Below are 13,887 nucleotides of genomic sequence, written 5' to 3'. Positions count from 1 at the left end.
ATGCTATTTATGATTTTAATTAGAAGCAATACTAATAAGACAGCAGTCCTACTCACATGCCTTTAAATAAAGTGCAATAATATATAATATACTGGATTATAGGTGCAAAACAGGAACTTAGGCTCAAAATACAATAACAGTTGGTATAAAAACCAATCAATAACAAAACAAGCAGCAGAAGTACTGGGGAAAATAAATAAAAATAATACCTCCAGTGCCAGAGTGTGTACTTATGTATATAAAACTTAATGTGAGCATGTGTGTGGCCATGCAAGTCAAGCATTGTTTTCGAGCGCATGTGGGTCATGGCCAGAGCAGAGCCCGGGTGGACCGCTGGCCTCTCTCACTTTAGTCGAAAGAGGAGTGGAGGAGATAAGCTCACCCCATCCCCCGTGCTGGAGAGGAGGAGGAAGAGGAGATAAGGGCCTGTTTCCCAATGCTACCGCTGAGGCAGAAGCAAGCCGGGAGGATGCTTTGAACTGCTACTCGCTATCTGCTCTGCCTGGGAAAATTATAGACGGGGCAGAGTGTCCACAGAAACAAAAGGCTGATTGAGGGCCGCTGTGCTGCAACTCTCGGGGGTAAATCACACCACTATCATGGGTCAGAGAGTGCAAAGAAAAATTCAAGGGGTGAGAGGAAATTTTCTTCGGAGCCAGAGGTGTCTCTCCACTCAGCTCTGGCCTGGCTAAGTTCAGTATTGCTGAAGGGATTTGAGAAGAAAAACATATTAAGTATACATGAGTGATTTTAAGGGAAACTCATGTAACCGCACATGAATAAAGGATACCTGCACACACACACATATCCTCCACATACACAGCACATGAATATACACATGAACACAGTGGTGTTTACAATACTGCATCTAGTAGTGGTGGATATTCAGTTTTCTGAAGTTAAAATTCAAACCACATTTTTTGGTTGCACAGACTTGTGCATACATGTGAAAAACAGAACAGAAACTTGATATGGTTAAAATACTTTAAACAGACCTGCGTTATCATGGTTTTGTTTGTACACGAGGCAAAATTTAGCATACAGAGAGACATGAAGATGTGTGTTGAGAGATAACCACAGTAAACAGTTTCTGGGGGTCAATAACAGTCTGTAATCCCAGGCCTCTCTCTACTCCATTCCTCCTCACTCTGAACAACTGAACTGTCAAGATACTAAATGCTAACTTTACCCAGATGACAGTCTGCTGAGCACAAGGGGTGCTGGGAGAAAAAAAATAAAGATCGTAACATTCTAAGGGGAAGAAAAATCTGCTCAAAAAATAAACAGCTCAAAAATAACCTGACAATGATGGGAGAGGACAGAGTAACCTACCTTATAAGCACTCAGTCATCTTTCTCAATTTGTGCTAGTCTAGAGCTGACAGGATAGAGCTGTGCATCTGTCAATGTACCCATGTAACTGACAGCATTGTTGTTATAATTATGATCTCAGGATCAGATAAAGTTCTGGTTTTATGCATGAAGTTAAAGCAGCTACAGGGACCTTTCATTTTTTGTTGATTCTGGCGGCCCCTGTGGACAAAAGCGGTATGAGCACTGTCGCCTGTGTCGTAAAGATCTTGATCTGGCTAATGTGCGTTTCTTTTTTGTTTAACTATTGTTTGCAGGATACGTAGAAATAAGGTAATGTATCTATTTGTTGCTATGTAAGCGGCAAATCCCACCACAACGCGACATTAGAAACGCATCAGCAGTGAAACCATTTGTTTAGGGCGTGCACTCCTCTCTTGCGCTGCATGTTAAGTTTGTCTAGCAGCTTTTAGGAATTAAAATATTTTCAACATGTCAGCACAAGGTACAAAGTTGCATTCTGATCAAATACATTTGATCACCTAAGATTAAAAACTGTAATATGACAATGGTGGAAAAAAGTTTACTTCATTTTAGTGTTGTTCATTAGAGGTGTGTATTTATTTTAATTTGAGCATCTTAATCGCAGATGTTACCTTCAGGGGAAAAGGGCTAATGTGGTCCGAATTCTTGTGAAACAGATTTTACAAACAGCATGCTTCTTGTCCAGTTCGTGCTTCCCAGTAAGTTCATAAAATCCTAAATGTGGTCAGACATTCCCTTTCAAAAATATTAGATACATTTTTTATCATTCACTGCTGCTAACTGCCTCCCTCTGCCACATCGGCCAGCATATAAAAGTAACGTTAGCCTAAAGTTAGCCACAATTCAATGCAAGAGAGCGACATTACAACATTACTTTACGACTTTATTCTCCAGCTGTGACCAGAAGATCAACACTCCTCATTAGTAGCATATCATTTTGAGCAGGCTACAAACTCCCAATTATGTTCTGTTACTGCAACGATGCAGAAACTTCCACATCGGCATCACCATGGATCTTAAAATTCAAGAAATGTCCATACCTCTACCGTTCATACACGTAGGTTACATGTAAACCTACAACTCATTGATTTGGCTGATCAGTAATTAAGACCATTTCATAACCACTTAAAATCTCCAGAATTTCCAGAATTTTAACGTTTTCTATGGTCAGATCCATTTTACTGGTTGCAGAACACCAGCATGAGTAGTTGTTGTTTGTGACACATACAATCACACAAGCACACTCACTTACATGCAGACAGCTGTTCGTACCTGTTTGAAGAGCTGCAGGTTGACAGCCATGGACAGGAAGTTCTTCATGGTGCTCGAGCGATGGTTCGCAAAGCTTTCCTCGCAGAAAGTGATTGGCTCCCCCTGAGGAGTCCACAGAGACGTTATTGGCAAAAAATTCAAATAAACAATTAATACTAATTCATTTTGGCTCACTTCTCTTTGTACCAATCTGTTTTTCACCATGTTTACTTAGTTCAGAAATGAGCCACAGGAACTACGGCAGATGCGTTTGGTGGCTCGAAAAGCAGGGGGTCCAAACCAAACAATGTTGTTATAATATGAATAACAGCATTACGACGCTCACATCATGTCCGATATCTTTATGCACTGCGACAGATCTGCTCTAACCGAGGAGTATTTCAACTGATTTCTTCATAAGTGAGGTAAGTGGGCCTGAAAACAGAAAATGAGTCCAAAAGAGAGACAGGAAGGGAAGAGGAAGGAAGAGGAAGAAGGAGGAAGAAGAGAAAAAAAGACATCAAAACAGAAACCAGTTCCGCTGGCAGAACACGCACAATCTCCCCCAGACCAGAAGACAGTGTCCCAGTAAACTCCCCAGTACTGCACAAGAACACATTATCACATTATTACTATTTCTTACATCATGTCAGTTGGCCTGTGAGCTATAGACACGGAGGATGACAACAGAACCACTGCAGGCCAATCACAAACAGCCTCACGGTAATTTCCAATTCATGTTTTCGCATAATTAACATAATTCTCACATATTTCAATGATGCTCTAAATTCTTCTTGTGTAAAACAATGCACTTTGTCTGTTTGAGGCTGTGAGCACAGTGTGGCACATAAAAACAACTTAACAACACCGGAGACTAACCCCATTTTCGAATATGGGCGGATGATACCAGTGGCCCACATTACATCACAGGAATACTGCTCCACTTACATCACTAAAAGTTTTTAAGGCGTATTCTCTCGTAAAAGGCGAGTTGAAAGTAGCTTGTTGTAGTTTAATCAGCTTTGCAGTCTCCATCTGGCTGATACAGCCTCAGACCATTCTGAGACTTACTGCTGCTGAAAAAACAACCAAACTCAACTTTAAGACTAAAATCCTTTGGTTCACAACGGCCTGCAAATACCAACTGCTACTGCTGCTGGAATCAAACTAGTAGTTAAAACTAGTCTTTTAAAACTAGTCTTTTAACTACTCCAAAAGAATAAAGGAATGATTTCAAGAGAATCACCGCATTAAGGACGCCTGGCACAAGAAAGACATCAACAACTTCTAGTTTAAGCATAAAAAAACGATGTCTTAACTGTGTGTCCCCAATAAAGTTGATTTAGTGAAGCAAAGTTTATTTAAAAAACAACATGTGGCTGGGGTGGTACTAATATTCAGTTATGGAATTTTACTAAATACATTTACTCGGGTACTATACTTGCGTACAATTTTGAGGTACTTGTACTCTACCTAAGTATTTCCATTTTTTTTGCTATATTGTACTTCCACTCCAATACATTTATCTGATAACTTTAGTTACTAGTTACTTTGCAGATTGCAGGCTACATCAGATTAAGTAGTGCATTTTAAAATCATTTTATTTTATCAGCAATTGAATTTTTAAAAAAAACTGATTCCAGTAATGATGAAAATCTGATACGATATTCAGTTGACTGCAATAGACAGTACAGTATATATATACATGCAAATAACTGTTTAATTTACTTTCACTTGTACTTTCGATACTTGAGTACATTTAATATCAGATACTTTCGAGTACCATATATATATATACTGTATATGTATGGGTGACTTTCACTTTCACCAAAGTAATACTTAATAATGATAGTAATACACAATATCTTCACTTTTGCTCGTGTATGTCGAACTTCAGCTAATTCTGCTCTCAAATAACACCGAGCACAGAGTCAGGAATACGCACAGGCACCAACTCGACTTGGCTCCTTCAGTGGTGGTGAAAACTAATTTGAGTTGCTATTTCAGGTTCTTTTTACTCGACACGTGCGTGTGTTGAGCTGGTGAGAAGCACCTGGGGGAGCATCAACGAGAGCTGAAATTGATGACCTAAGAAATGCTGTTCTCATCAGCTGATTGTGTCTTAACTCATTATCATTTTCCAGTATTGTTTCATTTACAACTCAGCAAGACTCCCACCAAGCATCCACACCCCTCCTTCTGTCGAGGCATATGTGCCTGTGAACCACAGCGCTCGGCTCAGCACTGTTGAGGTAGATCTTTTTCCTCAGCTCAGTACCAATACATAGCAGAGTGATATTCCACAAATATCAGAACAGAGGGAGTATCATCAGTATCTTCATGACGGCAGATTTGTGCACGCTCATGTGTGTGCATGTATGTTAACTCCATGGCTTTTATACAGATCCTGTCTAAAAGATAACACGGCGTGAGTGTGAGTGAACTAAGAAATTACTGCATGTTGAGCTCCCACATACACAAACACACGCATACACTGAGTCTCAGTACTTGTGTCAGAGGGGAGGCAGTTTGTTCGTATACTGTCTGTATACAGAGAAAAGAAAGACAGCATCAATAATGTAGCATCTTGACTCCGGGAGTCCACAAAGTCCAATTAATCTCAAAGCCAAAGGAACAAAGGCTTCGCTATTTGACAAACAGGACATGCTGTAGTTTGCTGTGCTCTGACTCAGACTTGATAAGCAGAAAAGATCCAGAAAAAAAATGTTAGGGGAGCTTAGTAAAGGAGAGTAAAACACCAAAGATGGCTAAAAGGGATCTTCAAAGGGAACGTCCTGACTCTTTTCAGCTCCTCTGACATTTCACTGCATCAGACAGGCCCACCTTAGCTCTGCGCTCCAGCAGAAAACACACCTTTTACTTTCAGTCAAAACTGCCCCAGTCTAACCAGACTCCAGTGAAATTTGACTCAACTCGCCCAAAACTGAGATCGCTACTGCGTGCTGCACATTCTGAAGAGCGAATATATTCATGATTAGTTCTGCTAGTGAATGAAAATGCAATATGGGGCTTTTATACTCAATATGCAACAACTAATAATTCTTGTTTTTACATGCAATTCAAAAGGGCATGACCATTGTTGAAACATGGTTTTTATAAATATGTTTTGTGCTGTCGAGTACAGGGATCAGTCTGAAATGAGTCTGACTGGTCACTTCAGCCAAAGACAGGAAAAACACTAAAATCTCCCTCCCAAAGACCGGCCTCAAGGATAGACCTCATTTCTGCTGGGTCTTGTCTCGCCCTCAGACAAAGAGGACTCGGGTATTCATTTCAAGACCAGTCAAGACCACAACTGCAGGAATATCACTGTATTGAATAACTGTTTGATACATATTGTACTTTATGCTGGTTTCTATGGGAAGACAAGAGTCACCCAGAAAAAAAAAATGTATTGTGTTCGGTCAATTGTAAAACAATGAAAGGGAATGTTGAATAAAGATGAAGGTTAAGTTGATTTCGGCTCCTTCGTTTGTATTTGTTTGCTCATAGAAAACAAAATAAAATTCCCACATACAAATTCACCCCTGCAACGCCTTCTGATTATTTTATCAAGACATTTCTTATGATACACCTATACTGTACATACACACATATAGGTATATGGCAATAAAAGAGGCGACTGAAGAGGAATCTTCATTTGATTTCTGCAGATGTTTTTTATAAAAATGTGGATCAGATCAACTTTATGTAGTGCCTACAGTTAGCATGTTCCATCATGTGTTGTGTGTTGATGTGTATCATGCATTGTGGGACTCGCACTGGTCTTGGGCTTGACTGGGTCTTGGTTTAGGTGGTCTTGACTACAACACTGGTTTTAGGTTTTGGGATGCTGGTCTTTGAGAGGGATATAAGTGGAATTTCATTTGAGGCCGGAAATATCATCTACTGAAGAAATAGTCTCTAAAAATACCTTCATGAAACTATTAACATTATTTTCTGTGATAATCTGGAGTAAGGGAGACTTTTTTTTTTCTGAAGAGATGTTAGTTAAGGTTGTGCGATACGACCAGAAGAGATGGATGACTCAAAACTATTAAAACCAATATTGATTCCGGCAGAGGGTGGTGAGAAAGTATGTGAGCAAATACTGGAAATAAGTATCACACTCTGGGTTTGATGGTAAACATATATCCAATCATAAATTGTTTAAGCAAAAAACGGCTGTAATATCACACAGCAGAGGTAGTGGTTAATGGTCAGTAGTGATTGATGACTGGGTCCTTACAGGTTTATATCTGAGGGCATCTCGGTAGGATCCAAACAGAGCGGCCTGCGCTCTAAGAAAGGCCCTCGCCACACCACATCCTGTTGCTGTCGACTGCTTCTTCAACTTGCTCTTCAGAGAGGATACCTGGTGGAAAACATAAAGAGAGAAAGTAGGGGAGAGAAAAAAAGAGAGAGGGAGGGAGAGGGTTGGGAGGGGGGGAAAAGGGAGAGATGGAGGGGTAAAAGTTAAATTATCACCTCTGAAATTGGTGGAGGAAACAGCTAGCCCATTCCGGGTGTGAAGTATCACATTTGCAGGTCATCTCAAAAAAGGAAAGAAAAGAAAGGGAAAAGCTTCTGCCTTTCCTCCGAGCTTATCTGTTGTGCTGCTGAGAGCACCTGCTGCTTTGCTAATTGAGCCGAGGACAGGGAGGGGGGAAGCAGCGAGAGGGAGGGGACGGCAGAGAGGAAATGGAAACTCGCATCCCTGCTCTTCCTCTCTCACCCTCTCTCTCCACGCTGCCACCCCCGCTCTCCTCCCATCACCTTCTCCTTCCATTTCTTACTCTCCTCCTCTTTCTTTCCAGTCCTCCTGTTTTCCCCTCCCCTGTTGGCTCTTCCGAACTCCCTCTAGAAAGGGACTCTTGACATAAAATGTCTTTAATTATTTTCCCCTACTCCTGGCTCTGTCTCCAGGACTCCAGGCGAGAGTGGAGGAGCAGCAGGCCCGAGCTTGTTTTAGGATGACAAAAGATTCACCCTGGCCACGGGGCCCTGGGGAGTCTGGGAAGGAAGTTGTCAAGAGGCTCTCCTCACCTGCTCAGCAGTAGTCTGACTGTATTGTGGCAGAGCGAGGAGGAGGCAGAGATAGCGGAGGGACTGCTGCTCTCTGTGTGGGTTGTGCCAGCTTAGCACAAAAGCACGACGTTTGATTGGGTTGCACAGGAGGTCTAGATTACTGTAATGCAGTTTTGGTGTGGGCTGCAGCAATATGGGCTTAAATTATGATCGAAAAGAAAAACCTATAAGTTTAACCTTCAACCTCAATTAGTGAAAAACATTAATTATAATTCATCACTGAAACTCTTTCCATTGTTTCATCTTATATTCTATGCTGTCTAGCAATATATAATAAGACATATGCGAGACATAAGAACTCAGGAAAGTGTCGCCTGTAGAGCTGCGGCTGGTACGGATCTGGCTTCCTGCTCACGGCAGATTAATCAGAAGTTCTCCGGGTAAGGACATTATACCTCACTTCAAAACTCTGTTGTCTGAATATGGAGCGAGAACACGGTCCACCCATGCAGAACTGATAAATTAATTAGCAGTACAAAATAGAGTTATTAAAATTTTTGGTTACATTTAACACTGCACTGCATATTTCACCAGTTCATTCAATCACGTATTCAGTACTAATGCGGTGCAACATTTTGCGGTGTGTGCTCTGCTGGTTTTATGTTGGGCGTAGGTGTCAGATACTCACTTACTGTACTTAATTGTCTGGCTTGTCCCTCTCTGTAATGCAACATAAAGCATTTACAACAAATTCTATATATCAGCGTTATTAGTCTTAATTGGTAGCAGGAGTGTATGTGGGCAGGAGGAGAAGGCAGAAGAGATGAAAGCAGGAGGAAATCTGAGGTTGAGTCAACTATTAAATGACCCCACTTCTTCTGTGATGTGATAAAATTTTGATCAGGTCTATTTCAATCAGTTGTGGCCAAATACATCACGCTGTGCAGCGGCGGCATTAGAGGGATATCGCGGTCTGGCGTCTGCAATTAGCCTATCTGGAAAACTTCAGGGAGGAGAAGCAAAGTGTTAGCACAGCTCATACAAAGGACAGGCAGAAAGAAAGAGAGGCTGAGAGGGAAGGAGAGAAAGCGAGACAGAGAGAGTGGCAGTCTTAAACTGGGACAAAGACAAAACGAACAGCGTCGATTTCTCTCCCCTGGGCTTTCTCACTCTCCACAACGTCCCCGTGCTGCCATTGCAAATGCTCCCAGGCATCAAACAGGAAGTTTATCACGGATAAATTAACAAGTGTCATCTCCATATTCACTCATTGTGCTAAATGCTTTTATGTTTATGTAAAGCCCTCTCTGAAATTAATATTTCATGTTTATGTGCGTTTTCACTGATTTTTTTCATCCTCGCAAATCATTAAACTGTCTTTTTTTTTGTGGGGGGGCTGGGGGGTAATCAAAGCGAACACAATGTCAGTCTAAGTGGGGGAGGCATACCCCAAAGACTGTCAGAGAAGACGGGATAGCAGAGTTTACTCTGCACACAGAGTTCTGTACAGCCGCTTTGAACGGGTGAGAGCACTGCAGTGGCAAACACTTTTTAATGAGGTGGGGACACCACTTCACTGTGTTTTGTTTCCCAGTGTTACAGAAAAATGGGTGATAAAGCGATAAGTTCAAAGTTTCACATTTATTCACGAGTAAGGTTTAGGATGATGAAAAATTTCCTTCTTTAGTCGCATGTGGCGATTAATTAAATTGTCACTTATAACAAATATAGCAGTAGGGCATGAAAAATACCAGACTATCGTTTTTGCTAATAGAAAAAGGAGGCAAGGTCTGCGGTGTGCTCCTTTCACATATCCGACACCAAAAAATAAATGTGTGTTGAGCAGTTGGGTTTTGAATATGGCGCCTACGCCACAATCATCAGGTATGCCTCCACGGTAATGGCTCTGTCAAACTAATTAACTTCTACCGTTTGAGTGAAGCTAACGAGATGCGTACAGGCATCAGAGGAAGGCCAGGCTCTACAGGTGATAACCCAATTTGGCAGTGACATTTTTTAGTGTAAAGTCACAGTGGCGGTGATGAGATCAAAGGCACAGAGTCCCCCATTGGGTCCAATTAGAACTATAGCATTGTACAGGGAAGGGGTGGCAGGAGGAGAGAGGGGAGTGGGTGGTTGGGCGAGAGTAGGAAAAAAAAAAACTGTTGAGTTATGATATTCATAATCTATGCAGAGGGGCCTTTCCAGTACAGGTCTTCTCCCCATAGCTGTGATCTTTTCAATTTACATCAAGGGAAGATGGTTGGGGATGAAAGCGGGGCATCCAAAGCGCACAGCCCACAGAGGGCAGACATGGGGCCTCATTAAGGCCCGGCCCAGCCAGGCCCAAACAGGGTTTGAAGTGCGTCACATAAAGAGCACAGGGTCAAAGGTCAGACATAGAACAGATCTCCATTTAACTCTCCAGCTGGAGATGGTAATTAGCAGGTGCAATCATGATCCCTGCCTGACTGTAAGGGATGATACCGCTGTAGGTGACACCAGGCATATGTGTGAATGTTTGTGTATGGATGTGTGTGCGTCTCTCCTGGCATATGTACGCACAAACGATGCGTCGATACATTGATATGAACACCAACATCCATACGGGCTCCCAACTCTTATCACACTCACATGCATGTGAATACAGAATACGCAGGTACTGTGTGTGTTTCTATATACTTAATATCAGGTTTTGGAGAATTTCAAAATATATCTCCATTTTTGTATGAGATGGTGTAACTGCTCCTGCTTTATTCTAAAACCCAACCTGATAAAATGATCATATTGTATAATATTTCTAGAAAACACATCATATGAAACCTGGTCATTGCTGGTAATTAACTCTTGGAAATAATCCTCAACTTTCAGTCAACAACAAAAAAGCAGGAAACAAAAAACATGAAAAAAAGAGTCTGGCTGACAATATCCTATTTACTATTGAGTAATTGAAAAAAATGGTTTAAAAAAAGCAGCAAAAGTTACACACAAAACTCTGAATATATATTTAGAATTATCCTCTAAATTTTCACGAAAGCATAAAAAAAACCCTCCCAAATAACGACCCTGACACTTGTCTGTTGTTAAAAAAATAAATAAATAGAAAGTTGGGTTTTCTTCTCACAAAAAAAGAATGTTTTGTTTAAGATTCTGTCCAGGGAAAGAAAGCCATGGGGACGCAATTAAAGAACTACAAAGAAAAAAAAAATAGTTATGAAAATCTCCCACTTTCTTTTGATGTGCTGCAGTCTGAACTGTACACACACTTACGTACACACAAACACACACACACACACACACACACACACACACAAATCTGAACAAAGACACACGGAGAACCGGCATATACTCTCACACACGCACACACACACACAAACACACACACACACACATACTTGGAATGCATGAAATTCATTTGTTCAATTTTAAACAAATACTCGATATTTTTATGATTTCTTTTAAATTAACCTCCACTTTCAGCCTCACGGAAAAAGTGCACAATAATTAGATTATCACTTAAACTGAAGAGGTGTTAATTACAATCTCTTATAACTAACCACAGAAGATCATTAGCTTCTAGTCTTTGCTTTGATATCAAAATTAACTTTGGTGAATAATAAATTAGCAAAGTGATACGATGAAATAAATATATGTGTACAAATGGACAAAGACTACAACAGATTAACTATTAAGGCACGTAGTGAGACTTATAATTCTTTAAGTGTGTGTTGATCTGCTGTTCAATAAATGCAACACAATGCATTAGTCAAGCCAAATGAAAAAGATCGAGAAAGCAACGGGGAGAGAAAGTCTGTGTGTGTGTGTGTGTATGTGTGTGTGTTTTAATAGGGCTATCTCATTGCCATGAGACTCTCCCCGGTGTGGGGTTACTTTGTCAAGCTGACCTCTTATAGCAGCTGAGCGGCTGAGTTTTGCATACATAATTAACTACAGCTAAATGTCATCTCTCACTTCAATAACTAACGCAGTGGGTGATGCTGCTCTCCCTTTTTGACTTCTAATCCGGAGTGAACCGCCGGCAGAACGAGTATGTGAAAATGAAGTGCAGCTTTTAAACTCCACATGAGTAAATGAAGGGCTGCTGAAACACTGCGGAAAGAGTGTATGCACAGTTCAGCGCCATTTAAAACAATTGTAACCTGTAAAATAATGGTTTAAATGAGCAGACCTCGCCATTTGCAGTCGGTAAAGTACGGACACGACAGCAGGACCGAAATCAAATACTTTGGAGCTTGTTATTATATGTTGTAGACACCGAGACTGCTTCTGGTAAAGTACAGTATGTGACTGAGGTGGAGCAACCACATTCCCAGCACTGAGCTACCATCTAGTTAGTGCAGCACGCAAGGGGCTTAACTGTAGATGGCTCTGCGATACGAGGAAGACACCAGTGAAATGAAACACACTTGTCTGGCTGTATATACAATGAAAATGGGGGAATCTGGTGGACAAACCGAAAATCTGTGAGTAGCAGAAGTTTACTCCTGAACTAGATCTGAATGTCATTGATGAACATTCCTGGCCGACAACGTGTAGGTGTCTCTGTGTGTGTCTGTGCATCTGCATGTGTGAGCGTTCGCCTGCTGTCGGCTGTTGCAGACGATGATGTAGATGTTGTTTTCTGGGAGCATCGGAAACTGAAACACCAAATTAAAGCCGCGATGTTTGATTAAGTGTGCCAGGTGATCTCAGGAGAGGCGCGCAGACACAACCGCAACCCCCTCATTCATTTGTAAACCTCCAAATGCAGGCTTGAAATACAGGAAGTAGGAGTGTACGCTGTAAATTTCCCCCTTTATTGGGAATACAAATGATCAAATGTATGAAGGCTAGGAATGTATGGGTACACGGTGTCAGCAAAGTAGCGAGAGGCAGAGAGGAGGAGAATAGAAGGAATTAGGCTGTGATGTGAGAGAGAGCATCTGAAAATAAAGATGTAAGCTGCATTGTAGCACCTCACCTTGAATGTGTGGCACAGAAAGAATAATACATGAAAAAATTCTTCCGTCATTGGTTTGAGATCAATTGCCGGGATCAAATAAAAATCTGATTCAGTCACACACTGTTTGTTTTCAGAATTAACAGACTCCTAATTTGCTATTCTTGGATACTTTTAATGACTAGCTCGGTAAACAGCTCCACCAACCAAAAGCCAATTATAACTTTATCAGCACAATCTCTGCGCAGGAGAGGAACTGTGGAAACAGAAATACCTTGATCTTCCAGGGAAAAACTACAGATTTTTTTTTATATCGAGTATTTCTTTTCTTTTATTTCTTTTCTGCTTGTCAACATATTGATTTTACTGACACAAGCACAGTCTCTCAGAGATTAGTATGATTTATTAATGTGAAAAAACTAGAAACTTTCGCTGTAACTTAGTCAATCTGAAAAATATGCAAAATCCTGCTAAAAATACACAATTTGAAATAAATAAAATAACTATTACTGTGTATATCTAAAACAGACAACAAAAGAAAGCACACACTCAAATAAACCAATAAAAAAGTTAATTGATCTGCATTATTTTTTACACAAAGATAAAAAACAAATATACTGGTTCAAAAAGGAAAATGATAAAGATTAGAGAGATTGATGTGATTAATATATTTCCACTGTCAAAATGTGCCGTGTGCTTTTAAAAAGACAAATCCGGAACAAAACTACAATTAATGTCGGACCTTTGATTCACATGATGTTTCCAATTTAAAAAATGTCAAACGTTATTCTCAAAAGACTGTTGCATCCTTTTTTGACCCGTTACCAATTACTCTCTTATTCTGATCTTTCCTTTTTCTGCTAAACGGAACCACTACTGGCATGGTAGCATTTGTAAAAGTCAATAAATCTAAAATATTATGTGTGAAGTTGCGGGGAAAGACCATTAAGGGGCGGGCACTAGTGGAGCCGGTGCAGGGGTCCTGTCTGAAAGAGGGCGGCTAATTCAGGACAACTGTGAACTCTGAACCTGCTAAAAGCTTGGCCACTGGTCAGCCGAGCAACGTAATAGAGTCCACATGTGCTCACAGCCTGCGTTGCCATAATTAGACGGATCTCTAAAGGTTTGCTTAAATCAACATCAGAGTGCTTTGTTTTCCCTCGGAGTTAAATACGCACAAAAATTGCCTGTGGCCTTTACCTTTTAATCCATTTCATGCTTTATATATTCATACAAAGTGATTCTGGGCTTTTAAAGTGAGAATAATGATAACTTCATAGGTCTCAGGGCTTC

The 13,887-nt window shown here is 40.7% G+C and overlaps 1 protein-coding gene across 3 annotated transcripts in view; it reads right to left on the bottom strand.

Annotated features, from left to right (window-relative positions):
• Positions 1-13,887, bottom strand: part of dennd1b (DENN/MADD domain containing 1B) — a 114,927-nt gene that overhangs the window by 26,945 nt on the left and 74,095 nt on the right. For all 3 annotated transcript variants that reach the window (XM_084354561.1, XM_084354560.1, XM_084354562.1), the window contains 2 exons: positions 6,856-6,981; positions 2,628-2,729 (listed from right to left, as the gene is read on the bottom strand). In XM_084354561.1, the coding sequence (XP_084210687.1) occupies positions 2,628-2,729; positions 6,856-6,981 (228 nt within the window). The remainder of the gene's footprint in view (positions 1-2,627; positions 2,730-6,855; positions 6,982-13,887) is intronic.

Source organism: Pagrus pagrus, assembly GCF_965226575.1.
Source record: "Pagrus pagrus genome assembly, chromosome: 6".
NCBI classification, from domain to species: Eukaryota; Metazoa; Chordata; class Actinopteri; order Spariformes; family Sparidae; genus Pagrus; species Pagrus pagrus.
This window is presented reverse-complemented; position numbering and strand designations above follow the sequence as displayed.